The sequence below is a fragment of the Erythrolamprus reginae genome, chromosome 1, assembly GCF_031021105.1.
Source record: "Erythrolamprus reginae isolate rEryReg1 chromosome 1, rEryReg1.hap1, whole genome shotgun sequence".
NCBI lineage: Eukaryota > Metazoa > Chordata > Lepidosauria > Squamata > Dipsadidae > Erythrolamprus > Erythrolamprus reginae.
The window spans coordinates 11,269,629-11,290,890 of record NC_091950.1 but is presented as its reverse complement, the minus strand read 5'-3'; the positions used below and the strand labels follow the sequence as shown (position 1 = coordinate 11,290,890).

Genomic DNA, 21,262 nt, shown 5'->3' with positions numbered 1-21,262 from the left:
ATAGATAGATAGATAGACAAACAAACAAACAAACAAATAAAAAACCCACCCTGTTTTGCCTCAGAGAATTTCAAAATAAAATACTGTACTGTGTGTCTATAACAGTGAGCTCATAATAGGGCAACTCTATCAATATCAAAATGCCACTTAAATAGTTGAGCTAGTTTCAAACGAGATTTTGATTTTCTTTCTCTCTTCCTTACTCCCATTCTTTTTCTTTCTCTTTTCCTTCCTCTCTTTTTTCTATCTGTTTCTCTCTCTTCCTCTCTTCCTCTCTCTCTCCTTCCCTCTCACTCTTTCCCTCTCGGCTTCTGGGCAGGTTTGGAAAACTCTGAGTTGATGGTGATTTTTAAGTGAGCGATTGCTCACTGCTCAGCTTAGAGGGAACTATGGCCATGGCTCAAAAAAGGTTGAAAATCACTGCTTTAGTGGGCCAACATCAGCTGCATCTTCTCAGGTGTGACAGCTGTGGCTGGCTGCCCTGAACGCTGCAAATCTTAGAGCTCTGCCGATCCGTCTCACCCTCTGTGCCCAGCGACTAACCGTACTTCTGTCGACTGCAGATTCTCCATAAACCATACGCAAACATTTGTGAATGTTCCCAACAGTTTTCTTTCTCCGCAGTGAGAAATTCAATGACGACATGCTGCTTGTAACGTACATCACTTACAGACGCTGTTTCGAAACACTGCTGCAGCTACGCTATCTGTCTGAACAAACACAAAATTTACACACACGCTCCTGACAATTCAAATAACGTATATGTAAAGTTTCACGTTCATACCATTATTGTAGGATGAGGGGGGGGGAAATGGTGCATTACTTTCTGGCCGACCCTCGTACCTAGTCTGCAGGGAAAGTAACCCAAGCTCAGAGAGACCCAAGATTTTTGCTAACACAGAACTGCCAATGCAATACTCAGATTGCATTGGCAGTTCTGTGTTAGCAAAAACTTCAGAAGAGAAGGATTTAGGGGTAGTGATTTCTGACAGTCTCAAAATGGGTGAGCAGTGTGGCAGTAGGAAAAGCAAGTAGGATGCTTGGTTGCATAGCTAGAGGTCTAACAAGCAGGAAGAGGGAGATTGTGATCCCCTTATATAGAGCGCTGGCGAGGCCACATTTGGAATACTGTGTTCAGTTCTGGAGCCCTCACCTACAAAAAGATATGGACAAAATTGAAGGGGTCCAAAGACGGGCTACAAGAATGGTGGAAGGTCTTAAGCATAACACGTATCAGGAAAGACTTCATGAACTCAATCTGTATAGTCTGGAGGACAGAAGGAAAAGGGGGGACATGATCGAAACATTTAAATATATTAAAGGGTTAAATAAGGTTCAGGAGGGAAGTGTTTTTAATAGGAAAGTGAACACAAGAACAAGGGGACACAATCTGAAGTTAGTTGGGGGAAAGATCAAAAGCAACGTGAGAAAATATTATTTCACTGAAAGAGTAGTAGATCCTTGGAACAAACTTCCAGCAGACATGGTTGGTAAATCCACAGTAACTGAATTTAAACATGCCTGGGATAATCATAGATCCACTGTAAGATAAAATACAGGAAATAGTATAAGGGCAGACTAGATGGACCATGAGGTCTTTTTCTGCTGTCAGACTTCTATGTTTCTATGTTTCTCCTAGCAAAATGGGATGATGGAAGCCTAGTCCAGCCAGCTGTTGTGTTGCCCTCGCAGCTGATTTCAGGGAGCAGTTGTGGAATTGACACCCAACTGTGTTCTGTCTTTGCAGGTGACTTCAAATGCCCTCTGAAGGAAGAAGTGGCCCTCACGAGTGGAGAGTGGGAGGTTCTGGCCCGACATGGATACAAGGTACGGAGGCTTTTCCTCTCCCAGCGTAAACAAACACCATTTCAGGTCTTTTCCGCTGCTTCTCTGGTTTCTGACTGATGGTTTCCTACTGCAGCAGTCAGAGAGAGGGGTTAGTGTAGTGGATAAGGCACCAGGATAGGTCCCACTGAGTTCTTGTCCTGCCTTAGGCATGAAATATGTCTGGGTGGCTTTGGGCCAATCACCAGGAGACGGTGAGTTCTAGTTTCGCCTTAGGCATGAAAGTCAGCTGGGTGACTTTGGGCCAGTCACATACTCTCAGCCCAAGAAAGATGGCAAGGACAAACCCCTTAAAAAAATTTTTTTTCCAAGACAGCTGCAGGGACTTGTTCAGGCAGTCACCAGACAACAAAAAACAACTCAAAGGCTCTCTCTCTCTCTCTGACACACACAAACACACAAATGCCTTTTTCCTTTAGCAGGCATTCATCCATGCATCCGTCCATCCATCCATGCATCTATTTGGATTTCTATGCCACCCTTCTTCAGGAGACTCAAGGGTGGCTTACAGCATAAAAAATACAAAATCAAGAATTTTCCAATTCACTGTTGTACACTGCCTTGATTTGCCTCGAGAAGGGCGGCATAGAAATCTAATTAAATAATAATAATAATAGATAATAATAATGTGTAGCTGAAATGATCTCTGATTTGGCCTCCCATAATTCTGCCTCTCAAAACAGTTTTTCACCTGCGCTCGGCCTCTCTCATCCTCTCTCTCTCTCTCTGTCTCTCCAGATTTGGGTCAACGAAGAAACAAAGCTAGTGTATTTCCAGGGCACGAAGGATACCCCTTTGGAACATCACCTGTACGTGGTCAGCTACGAATCTCCTGGCGAGGTCGTGCGACTCACCACCCTGGGCTTCTCCCACAGCTGTTCCATGAGTCAGGTCAGTTTCTCTGGGGCTGAAAACCGACCTCTGGCAACCGGTCCACCAGGTTAGAATGGAACCCACAACACTCTAGTGCAGTGTTTCCCAACTGTGGCAACTTGAAGAGATCTGGACTAACAAATTCTGGAACAGCCATCTGTCTGGCAAACTCTCGAGATTCGTTTCTCTCACCATGTACACGTATACATCCAAACTACTGTGTTGTTTCTCTGTGCCGTATAATATATGTGGGTATGTGCATAATTCTGTATTTATTTATTTAGTCAAAGTGACACTAAAGTTGTGACTCTTCTCTTGCAGAACTTCGATATGTTCATCAGTCACTACAGTAGCGTCAGGACCCCTCCCTGTGTGCACGTTTACAAACTGAGCGGCTCAGACGAAGACCCCCTTCACAAACAGCCAAAGTTTTGGGCCAGCATGATGGAAGCAGCCAGTGAGTAAAAATTGAGCCCTGGCATCCGAATTCAGCCACAGGTCACCGAGGGTTGGGCGTTTCACACAGAGCGGGCCAAGCTTTGCCTTGCGGTTTTAGGAATAAGGGGTGAGCCAGCTTCTCTGTGGAACTGGGGGGGAGAAATGGGGATTGACCGTTTCTGCCCCACCCTTTCCACTTGATGGACATTCATTAATTGATTAAATTAAATTAAATTAATATAAAGATATATATTGCTACCCAACACACACATCGGTGACTCCAGGTTGCTTCAAAAATTCACCACATAAAAACCCTATTCCCCTTTTCTCCCACCCCCTCTCTCCCTCCCTTCCTTCATTCCTTCCTTTCTCTCTCTCTGTTGTTCCCTTCTTCTTTTTCACATTCTTTTTCTTTCTCTTCCCCTTTCTCTCCCTTTTCCCTTTCATTCTTACTGTCTTTCTCTTTCCCTTTTTTCTTTCCCTTTCTCTCTCTCTTTCGCTCCTGTTCTCTTTCTCATTCCCTTTCTTTCTCTTTCCTCTTTCTCTCTGTCTTTCTCTCCCCTTTCTCTCTCTCTGTTGCTCCCTTTCTCTCTTTCTCATTCCCTTTCTTTTTTCTTCCCCTTTTCTCTACCTTTCCCTTTTCTCTCTTAATGTCTCGCTCTCTCTTTCCCTTTCTCTGTTTCTCATTCGCTTTCTTTCTCTTCCCCCTTTCTTTCTCTCCCCCCCTCTCTCTATCTGTTGCTCCCTTTCTTTCTCTTCCCCCTTTCTCTCTTACTGTCTTTCTCTCCCCTTCTCTCTATCTCTGTTGCTTGCTTCCTTCCTCTCTTTCTCATTCTTTTTCTTTCTCTTCCCCCTTTCTCTCCCTTCCCCTTTTCATTCTTACTTTCTTTCTGTTTCCCTTTTTGCTTTCTCTTTCTCTCTCTCTCTCTGTTGCTCCTGTTCTCTCTTTCTCATTCCCTTTCTTTTTCTTCCCCCTTTCTTTCTTTCTTTCTTTCTTTCTTTCTTTCTTTCTTTCCCCTTCTCTCTATCTGTTGCTCCCTTTCTCATTCCCTTTCTTTTCTCTTCCCCCTTTCTCTCTTACTGTCTTTCTCTCCCTTTCTCTCTCTCTGTTGCTTCCTTCCTCTCTCTCATTCTTTTTCTTTCTCTTCCCCCTTTCTCTCCCTTCCCCCTTTCATTCTTACTTTCTTTCTGTTTTCCTTTTTCTTTCCCTTTCTCTTTCGCTCTGTTGCTCCTGTTCTCTCTTTCTCATTCCCTTTCTTTCTCTTCCCCCTTCCTATCTTACTGTCTTTCTCTCCCTTTCTCTCTCTCTCTGTTGCTCCCTTTCTCTTTCTCTTCCCTCTATTTCCCCTTCCCCTTTTCTCTCTTAATGTCTCTCTCGTTTGCTTTCTCTGTTTCTCCCCTTCTCTCTCTCTCTCTCTGTTGCCTTGATGCTGACCTTGACTCCCAACTCCTCCTCCTCTGATTCGGCTGCTAGAAAGGTCAATGGCTAGCAGGCCACAAAGGAAATGTTGCACCACCAGGTCACCTTCCTTGGTGAGAAGGTGGCACTGCCTGCGGGTGATCCGGTGTGACTCTCCTTCCCGTGTCTTGCAGGCTGCCCTGCGGATTACATCCCCCCCGAAATCTTTCACTTCCGCACCCAGTCGGATGTCGAGCTCTACGGGATGGTCTACAAGCCACACGACCTCCAACCTGGGAAGAAGCATCCCACGGTGCTCTTTGTCTACGGGGGCCCTCAGGTAAGCGAGGTTCTCAGGTCGTCCAGGTCATGGCTCTCCCAAAGCTGCTGTCAAGGTTCCAGGCGGCATCCAAACCAAATCAGAGTCCGAGTCAAAGTGCTCCTCAAAGTTCCAATTGATTGCTGGAGCCATCCTGGCGCCCACACGGGGAAACCTGGATCTGATTTTCCCGATTTAATTGAAAATTCACATCCCTTGTCGCCCACCCACTAACTTGTCTCGTTGCCTACTCAGATTGTGCCAGCGTGGCCAGTCCTGCTTCCGCTACCGCCCAGGTGCGTGGGCATAGGATAGCCTTGAACCCCTTGAAAGGATGTTTTGTGGCTGTTGCATCTGCTCCCTCCTGAAAATCACCCCTCCCAAGTTCCCATAAACATCAGGCCTTCTATAGACAGTGTGACAAGCCCTTGATTTATGAATGGGTTTAATGCTGGGAATTTTAAAGTCTTGTGTTTTAGGACAGGGTGTATAATTTTATCCGTAATTTTGTATTTATTTTATGCTGTAAGCCACCCTGAGTCCCCTGGAGAAGGGCGGCGTAGAAATTCGATAGATAAATAGATAGATAGATAGATAGATAGATAGATAGATAGATAGATAGATAGATAGATAGATAGATAGATATCGTAGGTAGGTAGGCAGGCAGGCAGACAGACAGACAGACAGACAAACAAAAACTTCAGAAGAGAAGGATTTAGGAGTAGTGATTTCTGACAGTATGGTCGGGCAGTAGGGAAAGCAAGTAGGATGCTTGGCTGCATAGCTAGAGGTATAACAAGCAGGAAGAGGGAGATTATGATTCCGCTATATAGAGCGCTGGTGAGACCACATTTGGAATACAGTGATCTCCCGGTTATTGCGTCCCCGACCATTGCGAACGGGCTACATCGCGATTTTTCAACCCGGAAGTAAAAACACCATCTGCGCATGTGCGCCCTTTTTTCCTATGGCCACACATGCGTAGATGGTGTTCCCCGCCGGGCAGATCAGCTGCTGGGCGGCTTCCCTGGGTCTTTCCCCTCTTGCTGGCGGGAGGGCGAGAAGCCCCCCCCAGCACCCGCTCGCCCTCCGTTCGCCCGCCCTTCGCCCGGCCACCCACCATTTGCTCGCTGCTCGCCCGGCCACCCGGGTTCGTTTGGCTTCGGGACTCAGTTGGGAAGCGGCACGGGTGTTTTAAAAGGTCTCCGCCGGCATGGGGGGCTTCTTAGCACCCCCCAAACCCGGGTTGGGGGTTCGGGGGTGGTGGTAGGAAGCCCCCCATGCCGGCGGAGACCTTTTAAAACACCCGTGCCGCTTCCCAGCTGAGTCCTCAAGCCAAGCGCAGAAGTTAGCCTTGAATCCCTTTGAATCCCGCCGCTTCTGCTGGATACGGGCGATGGGCGGGGCGAGCTGCCACAGCCCCTGGCTTCCGCGCCGCCCGTCCCACCCACCGCCCGTATCCAGCAGAAGCTGCTGGATTCAAAGTGCTGGGGTGGGGGGCTGTCGGGACACCCCCCACCCCAGCACTTTGAATCCCGCCGCTTCTGCTGGATACGGGCGATGGGGGGGCGAGCTGCCACAGCCCCTGGCTTCCGCGCCGCTCGTCCCACCCACCGCCCGTATCCAGCAGAAGCTGCTGGATTCAAAGTGCTAGGGTAGGGGGCTGTCGGGACAAGCCGCGCACAAAGGCCGAGGCGAGGCTGAGCAGGAGGAGAAGCCAACCAGCGAGGCGGTGGGCTGGGAGCCGCAGGCGAAAGGAGCTCGGGCATCGGAGCGCGGCGCCAGGCATTGTTCTCCGGACCCCGCCCGCTCAGCCCCGCGGCGGCCCTTTCCCTCTCCAGGCTGCGGGCGGGGTCCGGAGAACAATGCCCGAGCTCCTTTCGCCTGCGGCTCCCAGCCCACCGCCTGTCTCCTGCTGCCCGGTTTAGCCAGGACACGAGCGGCGAAATGACTTGGAGGAATGTGAAGCTGAAACCGGCCGGTTTCAGCTTCACATTCCTCCAAGTCATTTCGCCGCTCGTGTCCTGGCTAAACCGGGCAGCAGGAGACAGGCTTTGAGTTTTTGGCTGCGGGGGGAGAAGTAGGACTTTCCTAACTCCCTCGCCCCGCAGCCAAAACTCAAAGCCTGTCTCCTGCTGCCCGGTTTAGCCAGGACACGAGCGGCGAAGTGACTTGGAGGAATGGGAAGTCCAAACCGGCCGGTTTCAGCTTCACATTCCTCCAAGTCATTTCGCCGCTCGTGTCCTGGCTAAACCGGGCAGCAGGAGACAGGCTTTGAGTTTTTGGCTGCGGGGGGAGAAGTAGGACTTTCCTAACTCCCTCGCCCCGCAGCCAAAACTCAAAGCCTGTCTCCTGCTGCCCGGTTTAGCCAGGACACGAGCGGCGAAGTGACTTGGAGGAATGGGAAGTCCAAACCGGCCGGTTTCAGCTTCACATTCCTCCAAGTCATTTCGCCGCTCGTGTCCTGGCTAAACCGGGCAGCAGGAGACAGGCTTTGAGTTTTTGGCTGCGGGGGGAGAAGTAGGACTTTCCTAACTCCCTCGCCCCGCAGCCAAAACTCAAAGCCTGTCTCCTGCTGCCCGGTTTAGCCAGGACACGAGCGGCGAAGTGACTTGGAGGAATGGGAAGTCCAAATCGGCCGGTTTCAGCTTCACATTCCTCCAAGTCATTTCGCACCCCCAACCCAACCCGGGTTTGGGGGGGTGCTAGCGAGCCCCCATGTCGGCGGGGACGTTTTAAAACACCCGCGCCGCCCCCAATCTTCGGCTCCTCGCTAGCGCTGCGGAAGTTGAAAACACCATCTGCACATGCGCAGATGGTGTTTTTACTTCCGCAGCGCTACTTCGCGAAAACCCGCTCGTTGCGGGGGGTCCTGGAACGGAACCCTCGCAACGAGCGGGGGATCACTGTACTGTGTTCAGTTCTGGAGACCTCACCTACAAAAAGATATTGCCAAAATTGAAGGGGTCCAAAGACGGGCTACAAGAATGGTGGAAGGTCTTAAGCATAAAACCTATCAGGAAAGACTTCATGAACTCAATCTGTATAGTCTGGAGCAGTGTTTCCCAACCTTTTTTGAGCCGCGGCACATTATTCATATTTTCAAAATCCTGGGGAACCCTGAACCGGGGGGGGGGGGGCGCTAAAGAAAAGTTTTGACAAAAAAGAAAACTTCCTCCATTTCGCTCTATTTCTCCCTCACTCTTTCTCTCTCTTCCTTCCTTCCCTTCTTTCTCTCTCCATCCCTCTTTCTTTCTTCCTCTCTTTTTTGCTCTCTTTCTCTCTCCCTCCTTCCCTCCCTATATGTCTTTCTTTCTCTCTGCCTCTCTTGCTATCTCTCTTTTCATTCTCTCTCTTTCTTTCTCTCTCTCTCTTTCTCTGTCTCTCTTGCTATCTCTTTCTCTCTCTCTGTCTCTCTTTCTCTCTCTCTTGCTAGCTCTCTTTCTTTCTCTCTATTTCTCTTTCTCTGTCTCTCTTTCTCTCTCTCTCTCTCTCTGTCTCTCTTGCTATGTCTCTCTCTCTCTCTCTCTCTCTGCCTTTCTTTCTCTGTCTCTCTTTCTCTCCCTTCCTTTCTTCTCTGCGGAGGCCGGCGAAGGTTTTTCTTATTTTAAAAGTTCCGGGTGGCAGGGGGATGCGGAGCCCGCACGCACACACACCCGACATTCCAAATCCTGCCTCAGCTGTGAGAAGAACGTCTGCCCCGCCTGTCCTGTAGCCCTTTCGCTGACAGCCTGGGACAAAAGCGCACGGTGAAGGGACTGCAAGAGGGGCCGGGCGGGCGTTAGCAGCTAGATGAGGAGGACGAGAAGCCGCTGCAGCCACCCCCAATCCCCCCCCTTCCCTGGGTACCTTCCAAAGGCCCCTGGAAAAAGGCAGGAGGTAGCAACGAGGCGCGAGGACAAGCAGGCAGCTCGGTGGGCGTCTCCTCGTGGGATGGAATCCTCTCTTTCTCACGCTACTCCCACCATGGCTGCGCGCAGTCCTGGCGCCCCTGGCTGAAGGTCATCCTGTGGCTGGTCTTGGGCTTTACGGTTGCTTCCTGGTTCCCTCTCCTCCCACCGCCTGTGTCTACTGCCAGCGACTCATTCCTTGGGCCGGAGCTGCCGCTTCCTTCCAGGCAGCCCCGCCACGCTGCCGTAGAAAGTGCAGAAGTTATTGCCGCCGCCACTGCCTCCACTCAGGGAGCCATCGTGGTTGAGCTGAGTGAGAGGAAAAGTCACAGTGACCACGGTGGCTCCCTGAGTGGAGGCAGAAGCGGTGGCAATAACCTCTGTGCTTTCTACAGCAACGTGGCTGGGCTGGCCGGAGGGAAGCGGCAGCTCCCACTCGAGGAACCCACGGCAACGGCCGCCGGCTTGGTGGGAGGCGACAGCGGGAGACACAGGCGGTGGGAGGAGAGGGAACCAGGAAGCGACTGTGAAGCCCAAGACCATCCACAGGACGACACTCAGGCAGGGACGCAGGCAGCGCCCCGCCCAGCTGGAGCTTCCCAGGAGCTTCGCGGCACACCTGGCCGTGTCTCGCGGCACACTAGTGTGCCGCGGCACACCGGTTGGGAAACGCTGGTCTGGAGGACAGAAGGGAAAAGGGGGGACACGATCGAAACATTTAAATATGTCAAAGGGTTAAATAAGGTTCAGGAGGGAAGTGTTTTTAATAGGAAAGTGAACACAAGAACAAGGGGACACAATCTGAAGTTAGTTGGGGGAAAGATCAAAAGCAACGTGAGAAAAACATTATTTCACTGAAAGAGTAGTAGATGCTTGGAACAAACTTCCAGCAGACATGGTAGATAAATCCACAGTAACTGAATTTAAAACATGCCTGGGATAAACATACATATCCATTGTAAGATAAAATACAGGAAATAGTATAAGGGCAGACTAGATGGACCAGGAGGTCTTTTTCTGCCGTCAGACTTCTATGTTTCTATGTTTCTAAAATAAAAAAGCATCGTTGTGGCTACCTTGGCAACCTTTTCAAAATCCAGATCTTACAGGAAGTTGGATCCCCTGCAAAAGAGCTGGTTCCATTACGGACGGGTGCCTTGTTTCCTCCTACCCTCGCTTTCCCTCTGCTTGTCTCCTAGGTCCAACTAGTGAATAATTCCTTCAAAGGGATCAAGTACCTGCGGCTGAACACGCTGGCGTCCCTCGGCTACGCCGTGGTGGTGATAGACGGGCGAGGCTCATGCCAGAGAGGCCTTAAGTTCGAAGGGGCTCTTAAGAACCAGATGGTAAGGTCTCTCCTTAACTCCCATCTTGTGGGTCTGGCCTCCGTTTTGCCATTCAGACAGGGTAAAACAATGGCCTCCAAACTTGGCAACTTTAAGGCTTGTGGACTTCAATTCCCAGAATTCTCCAGCCAGCTATGCTGGCTGGAGAATTCTGGGAGTTGAAGTCCACAAGCCTTAAAGTTGCCAAGTTTGAAGACCTCTGAACTAAAAAATTATATTGTTATTATATCGGCAAATATTATATTATCCTGTTGATATATTCCCATTGCATTCTTTTTCATTTTTAAAATATTTTTATTTGGTTAGTTACATTTAAAAAGGAGATATAAACAAACAATGAACGAAATAATACAATGACTTACAATATATGCGTTTACACCTCTTGGGCTATCGTACTGTAATTTATATTACTATTCATGTTTATACATGAATTAACATAGTTCTATCTCTGCATTACAAGTTTTACCTAATAGGCACAGTTATAGTAACATAAGGTTAATAAAATCATGTATTTTTACTAAGTTAAACATTTACAAATTCATTTTATTTTCTCCTGTCAAGCTAGTCGTAAACTCCAAATTTCATAGTAATCTGAATCCACCTTTTCATTTATTTACTTTATTAGATTTATAAGCCGCCCGACTCCTGACAGACTTATCCATATTAAAACAATGGATTCATTTCTATTGTCATTTTATCTAATTCAGCACAGTAACAATTTTTCTAAATTATTACATTTTCCCCCATAACATTTTTATTTTCTCCAACATAAAATAAAAAACAATACATAGTTTCCAACACAAAATCAAGCTTATTATCAAACATATACAATTTTTTTCTTTTTACTTTGTAATTAATTTACAAAGTAAATTATTACATTTACAACCGTCACAAGTGTGAAAAAAACCCTGGTTATAAGTCGCTATTCAAAGTGCCGTTGTAACTTTGGATAGTCACTAAACTAGGTTAGGAACCACTCCCCTAGAGTTACAAACTACAGATTACTTCCTTTTCCCATACAAGTATTCTTGTCTTTTTCTTGTAAGTTGAGGACTGTCTGTTTAGGCTTTCCTTTCTTGAGTGTGAGGCTGGGCTAGATGACCTCCTAAGCTCCCTTCCCAACTCTGTTTTAATTCTTTTCTTTTCCTCTTCAGGGCCAGGTGGAGATCGAGGATCAGGTGGAAGGTTTACATTACGTCGCGGAGAAATACGGGTTCGTCGACCTCAGCCGCGTGGCCATCCATGGCTGGTCGTACGGAGGTTTCCTTTCCCTGGTGGGGCTCATTTACAAGCCCCATGTTTTCAAGGTGAGCCTCGCTGCCCGACTGGGATCCGCCGAAAAGGTTCGCCCAGGTTTGCCTGGTGCACCAGTTGCGACCCTATTTGGACCGGGAGTCATTGCTCACAGTCACTCATGCCCTCATCACCTCGAGGCTCGACTACTGTAACGCTCTCAACAAGGGGCTACCTTTGAAAAGTGTTCGGAAATTTCAGATCGTGCAGAATGCAGCTGCAAGAGCAATCATGGGCTTCCCTAAATATGCCCATGTTACACCAACACTCCGCAGTCTGCATTGGTTGCCGATCAGTTTCCGGTCACAATTCAAAGTGTTGGTTATGACCTATAAAGCACTTCATGGCACCGGACCAGATTACCTCAGGGACCGCCTTCTGCTGCATGAATCCCAGCGACCAGTTAGGTCCCACAGAGTGGGTCTTCTCCGGGTCCCGTCAACCAAACAATGTCGCTTGGCGGGACCCAGAGGAAGAGCCTTCTCTATGGCGGCCTCGGCCCTCTGGAAGCAACTCCCCCCAGAGATTAGAATTGCCCCCACCCTCCTTGCCTTTCGAAAGCTGCTTAAAACCCACCTCTGCCGCCAGGCATGGGGAACTGAAATACACTTCCCTCTAGGCCTTTACAATTTTATGCATGGTATGTCTGTATGTATGATTGTTTTTTATATAATGGGTTTTTAACTGTTTTTAGTATTGGATTTTGTTATATACTGTTTTATTGCTGTTGTTAGCCGCCCCGAGTCTGCGGAGAGGGGCAGCATACAAATCAAATAAATAAAGAAAGAAAGAAAGAAAGAAAGAAAGAAAGAAAGAAAGAAAGGGTTTTTGGGATGGGATAGATCACCAAGGCCAACTCAGGAATCTCTGCTCACAGTCACTCATGCCCTTATCACCTCACGTCTTGACTATTGCGATGTGCTGTTCGTGGGGCAGGGTGTCCAGAAAACGTGGAAAACCGGGAAATCAGGGAATTATCAGGGGGATTGGCGGTTCGGGAACTATCAGAGAATTATCAGGGAATTTGTGAAAAAAACAAAATAAATCAGGGTAAAAACCCAAACTGTATTAAAATGTTTAAAAGTCAGGGAAAAATCATGTACAAAAAGCGATGGATCGTGCTGCCTGGCAGAGTCAAGCAAAAATGAGCATAATTGTGGCAACAACTTGCTTCCTCAGCTACCGATATTTCTCCACGGCTTAGCCGTTTGGTATGACATCATTACGACTGCGCCTTAACTAGATCGCAAGTTACAGGGAAATGACAGGGAAATATCAGGGAATTTCAAAATACCCCCTGGACACCCTGACATGGGACTACCCTTGAAAAGTATTCAGAGACTACGATGGGTTGAAAACGCAGCCACCTGTGCTGCTATGGGTGTACCTAGGTACACCCTCGTCCCCCTCGTCCTTTGACTCACTCAGTTCCATACCTGGGAGTCCTACATTCTCTGGTTGACCCTCAGCCACTAACCCTTCTTCACTCTCAGACTCAGATGGCCTGCGGTGCTACTCTTTCATTTTATTTTATTTTTTTAAAATCTTTATTGTTTTGAAAAATATTTCTTACATGTTTTGTTTAAGTTTTACAGATATTATTCCATCTCTATTACCTTTTGTATATATCTTCCATTTCTCTATATCACTTATTTAATAGTATACATTCAATTATATATATCATTGGTGTAATACATATTTAATCAATTATATATATCATTGGTATAATACATACTTAAAATAACAGGAAAGAGGGAAAATGTTTATTCTTCATTTCTATTGACATTCATAAGGTATTTACTACTTTTTCTATATATACTGTTACTTTGTATTGTAATATTTTTAGTTTTTCTTTTGAATCCATTTATGCCATTTGTACCATGATCGTTTTGATTCTTTGATTTTAGTTCCCTTAATTGTGTTTGTGATTTCATCCATCTCTACACATTTGTATATTTTGTCTATAATTAGGCTTTCTGATGGGATCTTTTCATTTTTCCACATTTGCGCTAGCGATAGTCTAGCTGCGGTATTTATATGAGTCAGTCTTTCAATAAAATAGTATTTTCTCACGTTGCTTCTGATCTTTCCCCCAACTAACCTCAGATTGTGCCCCCTTGTTCTTGGGTTCACTTTCCTATTAAAAACACTTCCCTCCTGAACCTTATTTAACCCTTTAACATATTTAAATGTTTCAATCATGTCCCCCCTTTCCCTTCTATCCTCCAAACTATATAGATTGAGACTGTTTTCTCCCAGTTTGGACCAGATCACCTGTTTGCTGTTAGCGGCCTGCTGGTTATGTAAAAATGGCCCCACGGATCTGATTCTGTTGGTGCTGGTCCATGGGCTCTGCCATCATTTTTCGTGAATTTTTCACAATTTTTTTTCTCTTTTTTTTTTTAATGGCTTCTTTCCCTCCGTGGCTTGAAAAAGAGCCCTCCTGAACTGGCTGGCTTTTATTTCTTCACCCGAAGCACAGCTGATGAGCTCCTCAGCTGTGTTCCGGGCTGAATCCAGCTACAGAGCATGCGCAGAAGTGAAATTTCACATGGGGATGTGCGCAAATGCGCACTGGTAGCGAATCTAAGTGGAACTCACCGCTCGTATGCATGTTTGTGTTTGCGTTGGAGGCAGGAAGACTCCGCGCTCCGGATTGATAATCTTCCGTCCTCCTCCCGTAGGTCGCCATAGCAGGAGCCCCCGTCACCGTCTGGATGGCTTACGATACCGGATACACGGAGCGGTACATGGACGTCCCCGAGAACAACCAGCAAGGCTACGAAGCGGGCTCAGTGGCCCTGCATGTTGAGAAGCTCCCTAACGAGTGAGTATTATGGGAGGATGTCATAAGAATCTAAGAAGAGCCATGCTGAATCGGGCCAAAGCCCATCGAGTCCAGCATTCTGTGTCACACAGTCACCCACCAATTGTCCATGGGGATCTTGAGCAGAAAGAGAAGGCAAAACCCTCCCTTTCCCTCGTCCCCCAACAAATGGTACTCAAGGGAATCCTGCCTGCCTCAACCAACATAGAGGCAGCACTTGGACATCCGTTTCAATACACTTGGCATCCATGAATCTGTCTCATCCTGCCTTGACGCTATCCAGGCTGACAGCTGTCATGGCCTCTTCTGGAAGGGAATCCCATCAACCAAGGACCCTCTGGGTGAAGAAATATTTCCCTTTATTTGTCCTCACTTTCTTACTTGTGAGCTTTAGGGAGGGCCCCCTCATCCTAGTATTGTGTGATAGAGAAAATAATTTTCCTATCCCGTGCATGATTTTATACACTTCGATTGAGTCACCCCTTAAATGCCTGCCTGCCTCAGTTATCAGATGGGGTGGGGGGGGGCGCGTACAGGAAGGATAACAAGGATGAGGCCCCCCTCAACAAAATTCACAATATCTCCATATTGTCAGATGGACGATCAAAGTGAGGTTATGCAAACCATGACGGTTGCAGGAACAGGTACAGTGTATGTGGTACCTTGCTCAACAGTAGTAACTGTGAGAGGGATCTTGGAGTCCTAGTGGACGACCATTTAAATATGAGCCAACTGTGTGCAGCAGCTGCCAAAAAAGCCATCACAGTTCTAGGCTGCATTAACAGAGGGAGAGAATCAAGATCAGGTGAAGTGTTATTTAATTATTTATTTATTTATTTAATTATTTAATTGGACTTGTATGCCTCCCCTCTCTGTGGACTCACAACATATACCAAAATACATAACAATAGTTTGTCCAATTAATATACTAAAACAATTCTTAGATTTCCAATTTAAAACATTCATTCACATTCATACAGAAATTATGCTACTTCATAATGCCCTGGTGAGTTTGGGGAAGTCTGGGGTATTGTTTGTGGAGTTGCAACTATTCCTCGTGGTGGTTGATTCCTGGTTTCTCCGGTGAATCTGCTCAGGAAATCTTGGCCATCTGCTCTAAAAGGCTCTTCGCCTGAAATGCTGATATGCCTGGACTTTTGGTAAGCTGCCAGTGCTCATTTGATGTATTGAGGACTTATCTAGCGGGGACTGCAATGATTTAACCTTTGGCGCGGCTCCTGGAGTAATTGTTGCTTGGAATGCCATACTACAGAGATTTAACAGGATGAAATGATGTGTTTTACTTTGAAAACATGCTGTAAATAAAGTTTATTTAAGAAGTTGAGAGCATTTTCATTTTGAATATGCCTGACACAGAATGGAAAGTATATATATATTTTTGCCCACTCACGGGCCAGGAGTCTTTCTTTCCTAATTGACCAAGAAGGGGACGGTTGACACTTTAATCCCGGAACATTTTGTCCCCCTCTCTACTTCCCAGGCCCAACCGCTTGCTGATCCTCCACGGGTTTCTGGATGAAAACGTGCACTTTTTCCACACCAGTTTCTTGATCTCCCAACTAATCCGGGCTGGGAAACCGTATCAGCTACAGGTAGGTGAGAGGGCTGGAAATGAAGAGGGCACTGTCCCACCCGCTGGGAACAGAGAACCATTGAGGCGGGTAAGGTGCAGACCCCCTGCCAGCTAAAGTACAGGTATTTATTTTTGTTGACGGGGTCCTTGGTGCTACTCTGAGCTTAGTGGTTTTCTTTCAGACATTTTACGACCCAACTAGCTAACAATATAGGAACATAGAAGATTGACGGCAGAAAAAGACCTCATGGTCCATCTAGTCTGCCCATATACTGTTTCTTGTATTTTATCTTAGGATGGATATATGTTTATCCCAGGCATGTTTAAATTCAGTTCCTGTGGATTTATCAACGTCTGCTGGAAGTTTCTTCCAAGCATCTACTACTCTTTCGATAAAATAATATTTTCTTGCGTTGCCTCTGTTCCCCCCCCCCCCGACTAACTTCAGATTGTGCCCCCTTGTTCTTGTTCTATTAAAAACACTTCCCTACTGAACCTTATTTAACCCTTTAAAGAAGTTATTTGGGGGAAAGGTCAGAAGCAACGTGAGAAAATATTATTTTATCGAAAGAGTAGCAGATGCTTGGAACAAACTTCCAGCAGACGTGGTTGGTAAATCCACAGGAACTGAATTTAAATATGCCTGGGATAAACATGTATCTTATCTATCTAATCTACCTACCTACCTACCTACCTATCTATCTATCTATCCTAATCTATTTATCTATATCTGTCTGTCTGTCTGTCTGTCTGTCTGTCTGTCTATCTATCAATTAATCTATCTATCTATCTATCTATCTATCTATCTATCTATCTATCTATCTATCTATCTATCTATCTATTAATTAGATTTGTATGCGGGCCCCTCTCCGTAGACTCGGGGCGGCTCACAGCATCCATCATAAGATAAAATACGGGAAATAGTATAAGGGCAGACTAGATGCACTATGAGGTCTTTTTCTGCCGTCAATCTTCTCTTTCTATGAAGAGAGATACCCATGGGCAGGTGGATACATTCATTATTTCCCCTCCCCAATAGCTTTTAAAAAAAATAAATACGCTTCTCCACTTTCAGCATTAACTTGACTGAATACAGCACAGCTCAAAAGAATTAAGAAAAAAAAGGTTATTGCAAAAATAGAATTAAACTAAGAATCTTCAAGTACGATGACTAAATACTCTCCCCCCCCCCCCCTGTATATGTAAGTCTTAAGTGCTATTGCTCAGTGCTATCCAAGGCTAGGAGATTTTAGGATCCCAGCAGCTGGAGAAGAGATGAGTGATGACCCATGCTAAATAAATTGATTAAAAGGGCTTGAGAGGTGACGGGGACAGAACAGGGGGGGGGGGCGCTCTCCCTGTGGCCTTAGTAATAATACTAATACTTAATAATTTATTAGATTTGTATGCCGCCCCTCTCCAAAGACTCGGGGCGGCTCACAACACAATACACAATGTACAAATCCAATATTAAGAAAAAAACAGATTAAAACCCTTATCATAAAAATAAATCACACAACCCCAAGCAAACCATTTGTATTTGTATTTATTAGATTTGTATGCCGCCCCTCTCCGAAGACTCGGGGCAGCTAACAACAATAAAAAAGACAATGTAAACAAATCTAATATTAAAAATAATCTAAGAAACCCCAATTTAAAGAACCAATCATACATACAAGCATACCATGTATAAATTCTATAAGCCTAGGGGGAAGGGAAAATTTCAATTCCCCCATGCCTGACGACAGAGGTGGGTTTTAAGGAGCTTGCGAAAGGCAAAGAGGGTGGGGGCAACTCTGATATCTGGGGGGAGCTGGTTCCAGAGGGTCGGGGCCACCACAGATAAGGCTCTTCTCCTGGGTCCCGCCAAACGGCATTGTTTAATCGACGGGACCTGGAGAAGGCCAACTCTGTGGGACCTAACCGTTGGCTGGGATTCGTGCGGCAGAAATCATTGTAACTAGGGAGAATATCAACTTCCCTAAGCCTGACAATAGGTGGTTTTTTAAGAGCTTGCGAAAGGCAAGGAGGGTGGGGGCAGTTATAATCTCCAGGAGGGAGTTGATTCCAGAGGGCCAGGGCCACCACAGAGAAGACTCTTCCCCTGGGTCCCGCCAGACGGCATTGCTTAGTCCAGTGTTTTCCCAACCTTTTTTGAGCCGCGGCACATTATTCACATTTACAAAATCCTGCGGGAACACTGAGCGGGAGAGAGGGGGGGGGGCTAAAAAAAGTTTGGACAAAAAAAATATCTCCCTCCCTTTCGCTCTATTTCTCTCTCCCTCTTTCTCTCCCTTCCTTCCTCTTCCTTTCTCTCTCTCTCTCTCTCCATCCCTCTTTGTTTCTCCCTTCCTTCATTTCTTTTTTGCTCTCTTTCTCTCTCCTTCCCTCCCTCTGTCTGTCCCTCACCCTCCTTCCCCCCTTTCTCTTTCTCTCTTGCTTTCTCTCTCTCTTGCTGTCTTTCTCTCTTTCTCTCTCCTCCCTCTCTATCTCTCTCCCTCTCTCTTTCTCTCTCTCTCTTTCTAGCTATCTCTCTCTTTCTCTCTCTCTCCCTTCTCTCTCTTTCTCTCTCTCCCTTTTTTGCTTTCTCTCTCTTTCTCTCCCCACTCTCTCTTTCTCTTGCTATCTCTTTCTCTTGCTATCTCTCTTTCTTTCTTTCTCTCTCTCTTTCTCATACACCACGCTGCAGCAGCAGCATTGGGCAGTAGCCGTGGGGTGGCGGCAGGGTGGTCAGCTGTGAGGCGGAGCTCCGGAATGGAGGCACCGACGGCGGCTGGACGTGTTGCTAGACGCCGTACATGCTGGTGTTGCGCTGGGCATGGGCGTGGGGCTGGAGCCTCCGTCCCAGCCCAGCCAGCAGGCAAATGCCAGCCACGCAATGCCAGCATGTGCGGCATACAGCAACATGTCCAGCCGCCGCCGTCGGTGCCTGTCCTGGAGTTCTTGCTCGCAGCCAACCACTCTGCCGCTGCTGCCACCGCCCTCCCGCTGCTGCCGCCCTCCCCGCCGGGCCTCAAAGTTGATCTGATGCCCCCGCCAGGGAAGCTCCAGCTGGGCGGGGTGCTGTAGCTGCCGGAAAACTTGGAAGGCGCAAAGAAGGAAGCTCAGCTTCCGGTCTCACAACTTTTTGCTCTTTGCACTCTCAGCAAAAAGTTGCGAGACCAGAAGTTGAGCTTCCTTCGGCACACTGGTTGGGAAACACTGGCTTAGTCGACGGGACCCGGAGAAGGACAACAATTAGTAGTCCCCGCCATCCTTGCAGCTGGCTCCAAGGGGACCCCCTGCCCTCCTCCCTGGCGGCTGTTCCGAAAGGCGCGACTCCTTCTAACACCCTTCTCTCTTTCCCTCCCTTCGTCCCGACAGATCTATCCGAACGAACGACACAGTATTCGTTGCCCTGAGTCTGGGGAGCACTACGAAATCACGCTGCTGCACTTTCTTCAAGAATACCTCTGAGAGGGCGGAACGGGGGCTCCTCTCCCTCCTGCTGCCCCCCTCATCCTCCTCCGCGGACGCCAACGTGGTTCCCGAGCCGCTCTGCTCCCTCCCGCTGCTTTCCCCCCCTCCCCAGCCACGGGGCAGCCTTTGAACGCAGAGCACAAAGCCGTCTCGGGCGGCAGCGGGGCGCCACACCTCTCCTTGCGCTGGGAGGCCCTCCCGCTTTCCAGACGGCGCGCGGCTCTAGCCTTTGTTTTTCCAGCCTCTCTTAGGGCTTTTCCCCCCCCCTCTTCATTCTGTCCCACCTACCTCCCCCCCCCCCCGCCCCCCCTCCCAGCCAAGTATTTGCTGCTACTTTCTTTGTGCTGGAAATAAAAGACGGGCAGTTTCTACACCCCCACCCACCCTTTCCATCCCATCTCGCCCCTTTCGACTGTCTGTCTGTCTGTCTCTCTTTACCTGCTAGAGTTCTGTTTGTGTCTCCCCGTCCGTCTGTCCGTCCGGCCAACCCTTCCACCTTGTTGCTGGCTTGGCTCCCCCACACCCTCCCTGCCTCCCCGTCCCGCCTCGGATGCGGGACGAGACCCTTTCCCCGACTTTTATAAGTGGGCTCAGCGGGCAAGGAAGGAAGAGGGAAACAGAGAGAGGGAAAGAAAGAGGGGGATTGACTGGAATAGGAACTCGGGGGGCGGGGAGGATTTTTAAGGGGGCTCTATTTATAAGCATGTGGTGCTGCTGTCTCGGATCTCCCCCCCCGACCCACTTTTCCACACATCCCTGACCCACCTCAAGCATGTTTGAAAGGTGCGAGCCACCCTTGTTTGCCTATCCGGGAACCAGTGGCTGAGTTTGGTTTGGGATTTTTATTCCTTTTTTCTTTTTAACAAAAAATAGCTTTTCTTTTAGCCTTGTGAGATTATTTATGGAAATCTCTTTTTTTTCCCACCCACCCCTTTTTTTTTCTCTTTCTGGTTGTGTCGTTATCTCCCCTCCTGTCCCATCTCCACATTGAGGGAGGGGCCCCGGTAAGTTAGGCATGGCTTCAGTTCTCTGCCGGTCAGCGACTGTTAATTTCCCCCCCTCCTCCTCTCCGCCCCACCCCACCCCATTCCAACGGTTGTCGCTTGTTTGTTCTTTGCGGTAGCACTCTTGCCCTCCGTCGACTCACGGCGCCCACTCGGCATCAACGGCAATTCGGGGAAGAGAGCCCGTGTGTGGTTTGGGGGGGGCGCTTCGTCTGCCATCGCCCCTCTGGAGAAAGTCTCAGCGGGCTCGTTCCTGCCTCCCTTTTCTCAACCGCCCACTCGGCCCGGCCGTCTGCTCCGATTTTCCCCTGGGTGGGGTAAAATGGAAAAACTAAGAAGGAAAACGTCGACCTGCCCACGAAAAGAAGAAAAAAAAATTACAAATCTGAACCACACACATACACACACACAACCCCCCTTCCCAACTCCCCCCCCCCAGTATCTTTAAGTGCGTATTATGAAAAGAAAATATTTTTATGGATTCTTATTCTTTTATAATTATGAGTGGTAAGATGTAGTGACTCATTAAACTATTGGAACGAGGCACACTGTTGCTTTCTGCCTGGCGTGGGTTTCATTTTGGTTTTTTTAAACCTGTTTCTACCATTTTTGACTTTTAAATTTCGCAGAATCGCCTGTCGGGGGAATGAATTGAGTTAATGGAAGGTATGCCCCTCCCCGAGTCTTTGGAGGCAGGTGGCATACAAATCTAATAAATTATTATTATTATGGGCCGAACAGTTTGGGAACAGATTTTCTTCCCCCAGTCCAGTGATGGTGAACCTATGTCACAGGTGGCACGCAGAGCCATGTTGGCAGGCACGCGAGATGTTGCCCTATATCAACCCCAGCGCACATGCGTGCATTAGCCAGCGAATTTTCAGCCTTGGGAAAGGCCGTTTCACACTCTGGACCAGGGGTCCCCAAACTTTTTACACAGGGGGCCAGTTCACTGTCCCTCAGACTGTTGGAGGG

General features: G+C 47.8%; 1 protein-coding gene across 7 annotated transcripts in view; it reads left to right on the top strand.

Annotated features, from left to right (window-relative positions):
- The window catches only part of DPP9 (dipeptidyl peptidase 9), a 53,539-nt gene extending 32,706 nt beyond the window's left edge, over positions 1–20,833 (top strand). For all 7 annotated transcript variants that reach the window (XM_070744334.1, XM_070744385.1, XM_070744343.1 and 4 more), the window contains 9 exons: positions 1,748–1,827; positions 2,584–2,736; positions 3,040–3,175; positions 4,750–4,895; positions 9,964–10,110; positions 11,265–11,417; positions 14,088–14,230; positions 15,732–15,843; positions 19,188–20,833. In XM_070744334.1, the coding sequence (XP_070600435.1) occupies positions 1,748–1,827; positions 2,584–2,736; positions 3,040–3,175; positions 4,750–4,895; positions 9,964–10,110; positions 11,265–11,417; positions 14,088–14,230; positions 15,732–15,843; positions 19,188–19,280 (1,163 nt within the window). In that variant the 3' untranslated portion in view covers positions 19,281–20,833. The remainder of the gene's footprint in view (positions 1–1,747; positions 1,828–2,583; positions 2,737–3,039; positions 3,176–4,749; positions 4,896–9,963; positions 10,111–11,264; positions 11,418–14,087; positions 14,231–15,731; positions 15,844–19,187) is intronic.
- Positions 20,834–21,262: the final 429 nt, after the last annotated feature.